Source organism: Egretta garzetta, unplaced genomic scaffold (assembly GCF_000687185.1).
Source record: "Egretta garzetta isolate BGI_Z169 unplaced genomic scaffold, ASM68718v1 scaffold84, whole genome shotgun sequence".
In the NCBI taxonomy this organism is placed as follows: Eukaryota; Metazoa; Chordata; class Aves; order Pelecaniformes; family Ardeidae; genus Egretta; species Egretta garzetta.
In genome coordinates, this window is record NW_009259526.1 from 68551 (window position 1) to 77691 (window position 9141).

General features: G+C 47.1%; 1 protein-coding gene across 1 annotated transcript in view; it reads right to left on the reverse strand.

The window, feature by feature from the left end:
- Positions 1 to 9141, reverse strand: part of LOC104125123 (peroxidasin homolog) — a 48882-nt gene that overhangs the window by 35179 nt on the left and 4562 nt on the right. The window contains exon 2 of the mRNA XM_009637530.2: positions 3418 to 3489. Coding sequence (XP_009635825.1) covers positions 3418 to 3489 — 72 coding nt within the window. The remainder of the gene's footprint in view (positions 1 to 3417; positions 3490 to 9141) is intronic.

Genomic DNA, 9141 nt, shown 5'->3' on the forward strand with positions numbered 1-9141 from the left:
TGGGCAAACTCAAGCAAAACATCTGTTGAGGAGCTGCGGGTACTTTATGGATGGCATACAAGAGTTTTTTCCCCTCCCCTGCTACACTATTTTTATTTTTTTTTCATCAAGTGGGCATACTAACAGTTTAAAAATACATAAGGGAGATCCTGGCACCAACATCTGCATGGGGACTGAGAAGAGGCAATAGGAAGGGATGAGGCAACCTTACAACTCTAAGACCTTTGGCCCAGGAGGACTTCTCCAGAGCATGGTACGTTGCTGACAGCCAACGAGCAAGCTCCTGGTGCTGCAGGATTTAGGATAATAGCTCGTTACCTGTGGTGCTGTACCAGGAGTCCCCAGCCAGAAGCATATCATGACTGTTTCCCTTCCACAAACAGGGCTCCTGTTCTTAATTTTAAAGTAGAGCTCTGCAATTTATCAAATCTCCGCACCAGGGAGAGAAAAGAAGAGAGGGGAGCCAGGGGAGGGTTTGAACTGCTGAAAAGTCCCACTGGACGTTCATGGCAGGCTCCTCATCCGTCAGTCCCACCACAGTCCACCTCCACCTCAGGCTACAAAGGTTTCCTTATCAGGGTGGTTTATAAACTGTCAAACTTGGATATAGAACAGCCATCCTGCCCAAAGGAGATGCAGAACAGAAGCTTCACCAGAATCTGCTGCCCTTCCTCTCTCAGGCCAAACCATTGTAGGAAAAAGCTCTTTTAAAGCATTTATTTGCTTAAGGAACATCTATTTAAGCCCCACAGCAGAAAACTGCAAGCTCAGAGCTCTGTATATGGAGCCTGAGCTACTCCAAACCTCTCACTGCAAATACCCTGGCCAAACTTTCCCAGCAAGTCTCTCAGGGATTTGAAAGGATTTTTTCTCTTTATCACTTGAAGACCTATGAGAGCTCCTCAGGCAAAAGTTTACCATCTAAGAAACATCAGCAAATTCTTCAGCTCTCATCGCTTTTGATGTGGGAGACAAATCAAAGTTCCTGGAGAGATATTTGCTTTAGGAGTATGAGGTCTGACGTTCCCTCATTCAGTTATCGAGCTCCTCGTCCATGGGAGTTACCTACTGCAAGTGTGAGAATAACTGATGTTTCCAGTTTGCTGACCAAACCAAGAAATACAACCAAGCATACAAAGTACCATCTAAATGGAGCGGTTGCATTTGCAAAAGCAGTTGATTTTCAGAATTCAAATATAAAAATGCCATATTTTGTTAGAGCAGTGTCTCACCTAGCCAAGTATTCCAGCTCTGATGATGGTCATAGGACGCTATTTAGGGAAAGCCTGCCCACGACCTGTGCGAAACATGTTCCTCTTGCTGTCCCAGCAACCACAGTCATCAGATTAGGGATGTTAGGGGGGTACATTTGGGCCTATTCCCTTTAGTAGCTGTTCATAGACTTGCTGTCCTTGATATCATAGAATCATAGAATGTTTTGGGTTGGAAGGGACCCCTAGAGGTCATCTAGTCCAACCCCCCTGCAGTGAGCAGTGGGTTGTCCAGGAGGGTGTGGAGACAGAAAGCAAAAAGAATTGGACATGGAGCATAAAGAGGTATAATAGAGACGGGTCTTTCCGTCTCAGCCAGGCTGCGTATCTATATCTAGCTTGAAGCAGAGTGGCAGGAATCAGAAGAAAGAAGCAGAAACCTTGCAGATACCAGGGACCTGCCTAGACCAAGGCACTGGCAGGGCAGGAACTGGGACCTCTTGCAAAGTTCCGCAGGTTGGGTGGAGCGTCTCTCCAAGTGAAGGCCTGCCAGCATCCTTCGTTTCCCCAGGGTTTGGCTGAAGCTAGCCTGGCGGTCCTGCCATGCTGCCTGCCAAACATCTGTCTGCATCACACAGAGATGACATAATTTGGAAGGGTTTGTTTTCTCGACTCAGGAGAGCTTCAGGGGTGGAAGAGCAGGTCCAGAGATCAAGATGCCTCAGCAGAGCTTTGTGATAAGGTAAAACCCTACGGACTTGGACTCTATTTTCCCTCTAGATATTTTAGTCACTTTTCTCACCCTACCTCAAATGACAGAAATCCAACAGTATTAATCTTCAGGATCTTTTCTCTCTATTATTTTTGGTGATTAAGTACCACATGGTGCTGTTTGAGAGACTAACATGGGCTGTCCTTGTGCTCTGGAGGAACAGCATCGGTGGCAATAAAGTTTTCTACCTCTCCTATGAGAAAGGGCCTGGGCTATGGCCAGGACAATCTGAAGCATCCTGCAGTTGTGGTTTGGCCAATCATTCCCACACATACAGCGAAACAATATTTAGCAAATTTTGATTTTTAAAAGATAGCTATTGAACGGGGCTCTATGATAAAGTCCTGCTGTATTCCCACTCTTCCTAAAACATCCAACAATTGACCGAATTCCTCATAGCCCAGGTCTTCCCTCTTTCAGCACTGCCATCTCTACCGGATCAGGGACTTGGCAGACAGAAAAAACAATCTGGACTTTCTCTTGCCATTTGGGGTCATGAATCTATGAACCCAGGAAATCTGCGGGTGTCTGTTGGGCAGTGCCGGTTCCCAACCTAGCTGGTTTGCCTCGCAGGGAGATTCGAGCTTGGACCTGGAAATCTTATAGCTGTTAGCACCATATTACAGCTTGAATAATCAGATCTGAGTCTCAACAGGCCAATTACATCCAGCGCAGTGCTGACACAGCTTCTGTTCCTGATTTGGGAGCCGGTTTGTTTTCAACCTCTTGGCTACACGATGCAGATGTACTCATATCTATCTGCAAATCCCCAGGCTTGCAGCGGCAAGAAGCAACAAAGGCTCCCACTATTTCCTTTGAGCAGAGTGAGAAACTTATGGTACCGACTTATATCACACCGCCGTGAGCATGCCTGCTCTGGCTGGGATGCAAACCAGAAGGAACTGCCTTCTACTCCCATTCCTACCCACAGTAGGGTATGTGTAGGCATTTATTCTAGGGCAAGGCACAGGGACAAGACGGCATGTGAAAGGACGCACTCCCACTCCCGTCAAAATCATGCAGAGCAGCTAACGTGGTTCATGCATTTGAGGAGGCCACGGAAAGGAAGAAGCTTTTAATGCATCCCTCTGCTACCTTAATCCCAGGCCAGAACTGGTTTTATGGCCTATTCTAAAGCCATACCTGCTGAAACGTCCTCAGGCAGCGACAGTATGCATCAGGATTTTTAATTTTTTTTTTTAGAAAGACAGGTTCATTGCCAAAATGAAAGTTCTTAAATTGCACATTTAATTAAAAAGGGTAAGAAACATGATCCAAGGTTGAACAGAGAGAATTTTAAACCTTTAGCTGAGTACGTACAACCTGGCTGAAATAACTAAAAGACCAAGGCCATCTTTAAGCTGTTATGGGGGACAGCATTAACACAAGTAATAGATGGACATCCTCACTGCGGGATCACCGAGCGGAACTTACAGCGTGTTGAGGTTCTTCAGTTTCCTGAAGGCTCCAGGTTGTATCTCCTTGATGTGGTTGAAACGCAAGTCTCTGAAAGCAGAAAATACAGTCAGTGCACTCGTGAGAAAAAAGCCATTCTCAATCAGGAGGGCAGCTGCTGGGAGTGTCCGTCGTACCAGGCCTACGTGGAGAGGAGAACCGGAGATGAAGATCAGGGAAGGGAGCGGAGAAGAAGTGGGGACGATGGCTGGGGTCTACCGTTGTCTGCAAAGTCAGCCAACAGGCAGGACAAGCCTACATTTGCAAAATTCGTTTTAATTTCATAGAGAATTAAAGACTGTGAAAGGACTCAAGCGATCATTTCCATGAACACGGGACAAGGTCTGCTGCTCAACACCCCGTGTTCACGTGCAATTACACTCGTGTCTCATACTGATTTGTAGAGGAACGAACATCATCACCTGGACCCATTTTTAGCTCCCTAGCAAAATTATCTTTGCCCTAAAATGGTTAAATCTGATCAAATAACCTCATATAATAAGCATTTCACATTCTGCTCCGCAATGCTCCAAGGCTCAGAACAGCTTATCGCTGCCTGCGTTTCAAATTTGTGCCAGCTTCAATTAGAATTAGCGGAGTCCAGGGGATTCTGGCAAATTTCAAGGGCTGTCCATGTAACTACATCGACTTGGAGCCCTAAAACATGGGGGTTGGATTGCTAATGAGATAATAAAATAAGAGCTAAGTGGTTTAACCCGGTTAACCAAGTAGAAACGCTTCTATAGGGAACGTGCATTGATTTGGCACCTTCCATAGGCCAGCGTGTTATAACAAATCGCAGGAGACTGACAAATGGTTTTTTCTGCTGGTTTCTATCCAAAGCACAACCACCAAGTTGCTTTTTTTTCCCCTCCAACACTGCCTGATCCACCACCTTCAAAGAATACGCAGCTATTCCTCGGTTTAGGGCAGCCTTCTAAGGGCATTTGCTTTAAGAGGAAAAAAAACACACGAACGTGCCGACTTGCCCATCATTCCGGTGGCAAGTTACAGAGCATTTGGAGGCAGAGTTTAAAATGAAAATTCTGCAAATATCTACAAACTCAACACTTACGTTCAGACCAGGCGTTGACAAGATTCGCGTTCATATAAAATTAAGATTAGGAAGAGGGGCGTTCATTGCAGGTAGCTGAAAACTCAAACTGACAGTGAGCAACCAAGGTGGCTGAAGCATCTTCGAGCAAGTACTTGAGAAGCGGATACGCAGTGAGGAAAGCTGATTTTATTTTATTTCTTTAGCTTAACAGCTTGCAAAACTAGTTCTTTTATGTTAAAAAAAGAATCCCACTAAGTTTTCTCCCTTTTTAGGCAGAAAACGCGCGGCATTTTTAACTAACTCAAGTTACACCAAACTATTAAGTCTCTGCCTCGTCGCCCCTTTGCTGTCACTGAACACAGCAGAGCACACGCCAGTGGAAAGTGTCTTTTTTGTTGCTTTTTTTTTTTCCCTTCTGTAATTTTTCCACTCTGAACAGAGGGCAGAGAAGGCTACGGTAGGGAGAAGCCTCTCCCCTTCCTTGGTGCTAAATACTGCAGGGAGAAGAGTTAGAGGGCAGGAGGGAACACAGCATCGATATTTCAAAAGCAAGAAGTGTTGGAATTGTCATTTACAAGCACCATTTGTCTGCTGCAAACCGCAGCCCCGCAGGATCGCCCTTTGCAATTGCAGTTTTTAACGATGACTTTATCTTCGACACTTTTGGCTTTACCCACATTGCTTCAAGCGCCCGTTCCTCGTTGTGCTTGTTGGAAGGCATCACGTACCCCTCTTCCCTGATGATGTGACTTTGAGGATACCTGGACAGATTTTTTCAAGGCAATGGTTGACACCACAACGCCAACTACAATTAAACATGGGCAAAGGCGATAGCACGAGGTGCTGACTGTTCTCCACGGCCTCATTACAAGGAAAATGAGGAAAGAGCAGACCATGAAAAAAGGTGAAGAAAGGCAAACTTGATTTATACACAGACAGCCACTCTGCCTGCCCCGGGGGGCTGTAAAGAGCTGGGTAATTAGTCCAAGCAGATGGCTACAGGTAATAGGGAACATAACAAATAAATGGAAGGAATACACAGGGGTCAGGGCTGAAGCTGTGGATGCTCATGGAAGGCAGCGGGAAGCAGGCAGGGAAGTGTAAGACACCACTTTGGGTCACGGGCTGTGGGTGGCGGGGGGGGGAAGGGGAAAATCAGACTACTTTAATGAACAACTGCAACCCTTCACACCCCAGCATTCACACAGCTTCCACAGCTGAAACAAAAAGCAAACCCCCGAACCACAGGCGACTGAAAACCCCCTTGAAAACTCAGAAAAATGAAACACAAGCTCCTCCACTCCCAGCGTTATGGCTTGCTGGCCGAAAACATCTCCTTGGAAATGGTACCATGGATGTTTGCACCCGGCCTCCAGCTCCCTAAGCAAGGCTGACCTCCCGGGCGGTGGAACTGCTTCGCCTGTGAGGGCCATAAAGCAAACGTGGGCTGCAGAGCAGGCAGGAACGGCCCCATGCCACTAGCAGAGGTCTCACGGCCGCCGCTTGGCTGGGCCATCCCTCACAGCGCTCCCAGAAGCACAGGGACGGAGCGGTGCCTCCCGATAGTTCCCACCGCCGAGCGAGCAGTGGGCGTCTGGTTTCATGCAGGAACTTTTCCCCTGTGCCATCCCCAAGGAGCTTATCATAAAACTTAGCTTGTTATTTTAATGAAATATCCTGATTTTTCTTCTGTTTTCTGTTCCAGATAAGACCTCCGATTGGATCCCTGGACCCCAGCTGCCTTGCACTCCTTTGGAAAGCTCACTCTCCAGTTTGCTCTCCATCACACAACTGCTTTCCCCACCGACAAAAAAGGGAACTGAAACAGTACAGGTCTACCCTGAGCACTTCATTTCAAGAAGTTACATGAATTAACTGGAGAGAATCCAGAGGAAAGCACTGGGAACGATCTGAGGTCTAGAAAACATGACAACGAGAAGAACTGAAATGGCTTATTTAGCCATAGATGCAATAACTACGTCAGAACATTGCGATAACATTGCCACAAATAGAAAAGGGCAAATAATCAGTGACTAAACCAGCAGATTCTGGTTCAAGTTTTTTTGCTTTTTGGTTTTTTTTTTTTCCAGTTATCTTAAACAGCAACGCTAATAAAACACTCAGGTGGATGGCAGGCGAGACAGACATTAGCCACAGTACGGTTTAGGTAACATGGATCCTGCCCTGGAGGCAGAACTATTCCATTTTGCTCCCTGTATCCAAGTAAGCAGTAAAAGGACACTAGCGTGCACGTCCCCGCACAGTGAAGAAAGCCCCTGAAGACACGGAGGAACCCACATCTCCCTCCTTACCAATGCATTAAAAAAACCCTCCAAACAATACTTTGGCTCATCCCTAGTGTTTTTTCTCCAGCCGTTGCCTTAGCCTGCGGCTTAGCCCGTACTGGCTGCACTGGGAAATTCCTGGCTTGCAGGCGTTTCCCCAAGAACGTTCCCTGTAGAGTTTGTCCCCTCTTTGCCCAGAAACGCTTGTTTCGCTCTATTCCCAGGCCACTCTGGAAACTTTATGTTTCTTTTCACAACTAAGAGTGCTTTTTATGGGGACCCACCACCCAGCGTCCCCCGTGCCGGCTGGTTCCTCTGCATGCACCAGCAGCTGGGCTCCCTCGCTCCCGCCTGCTGCTTTCCTCCTCGGTTGGAATTTCCAAAACCGGGGCCGGGGAGAGGGGGAATCCCTTGTGATTTAACTCTCCCTCATGTTTTCAAGGCCAGCAGTTTGGGATTACAAGATACCTTTCCGCAAGAAACAAAGGGGATATCTGCTGCCAGAGGACCCCAGATCCTTTTCTGCCCTCACATACAGGGTGCCTGGAGGCCTGGGACAGCAGCGCTCCTGCACCAGGCAACGCTGATCCCTGCGGACAACACCAGCTTGAGTGGCTCAGCAGAAATTCTCACCAAACCCTCCTGCACCCCCCAGCTTCGGCAGGAAACTGGGCTGGAATACGTGGATAATCTAGGATCTGCTGTTGAAATAACTCACCTGTTCTGACTCTGGGGTCTCCACTTGCAGAGGCTTACCAAGAATGCCAGAATTTGCAAATGGATGGGGAAACGGGTCTTTACAGAATGACACTCGAATCTTTCTGATCCTCTCAGAGCAATCATTCCTGAAAGCACTGTGTTAAATAATTAACAGTGATTAGCATTTAAAGCAATCTAGGGCTTTTACAAGAAACTTCCACTTCTGTTTAACCTATTTAGGCTTTTACGGAATCATTTATTACTGCCTTAACTAAGCAGATAATGAGCTACCAGAGGTATTTTACTGCAGTTCCATGGAAATTACCGGGTTTGTTTCACTGAAGCATCTCTTGCACTCAGACAACCTGCACAGCGATGAATCTGGCCCTTCTGGACCATTTCACCCAGAACTGGTTGAGTAAGTGGCCACCACCCAATCGTTATCAACAGCCACAGAGAGTGAAGGTGATTTTACAGAGATAAGGCATTGAGGTTCCTTCCAGTGTTTTCCTGGGAAGGGAGGGCAGGAAAGACACATCCTAACCACAATTTTTAAGTCAAGTTTCCCATATATAAGAAGAGCCAGAACATTTCTCAAAGATGCTCATTTCTCTTATCCACAGAACATCGGAGTCAGCTCTGCAGGTTCCCCGGTCCTGCCAAGAAGCTCCAGTCCTGGCAGGAAGGAAAAACAGCCTTGCTGAGTTAGAAATGAAGCCTTCCAGATTCACTGTCATCGGCTCCCCAGCTCAGGAATGTCCCCTCTCCCACATGAGTCCCCAAATGGCTTTAATAAATGACAGCCTTCATCCCCAAATCCCTACATGGACAGCTGAGCTTTGCCATCCCTGCCAGACAGACGAGGAGACTGCAGGGAGGCTCAGGGCTGGGGGCTTTTCCAAGTCCTGGCTATTTTGGGGTGTATCAGCTTAAGACATCAGGATTTGACTGTTCAAAGAGTGAAGAGGAAGGAAAATATGTTCAGCATGGAAATACCAGTAAATGAGATTATACGATGGTGGATGAAACCCTGAAGTGCAAGCAGATGCAGAGCACCTCGTGCTGCTGTCGTTCCCTGTTGCACCGCCACGCTGCTGACATTTTGAAGCTTTAGGGGTGGGCAACGCTAGATTTTAATTAAGAAACTACCACAGGCATTCCCGAATCCAGCTTTTGCAAGATTTCAGCTCCCACAAACGAGGGTCAGATTTTCAAAAGGGCTCCCTCTGCGTCAGCTGGGGTAGGACAGTAATGCAGCAGACGACGCGCCAGGCTGTTTTGATCCCACCTTTTCTGCACACGTAAGCCAATGTGAATGTTGCACCAGGGCAGGAGGGGTCTGCTGGTGCTTCATCCCTGGTGGAATCAGTCACCTGCCCCAGGGCATCCCTTTAGCTCTTGCCAGTAAAGGCAGGAGCAAGGAATATCTCCAAAGCATAGTTTTGGCCCTGGACACATATTCAAGTAGGGAGATTACACAGCAAACCCCTTGACCTCACCAATCTTGGATAATTTGAGCTATTACATATTAACAGCTGGTATGGAGATGAGAGTCTGATCCTAATCAAATCAGCTAATTCTTGGGCACTCATGTCAGCAAGGAGCAGGGCTCTCAACCTAACGCATTTCCTTTGTACCATCTATTCCAGATATTCCCCACAT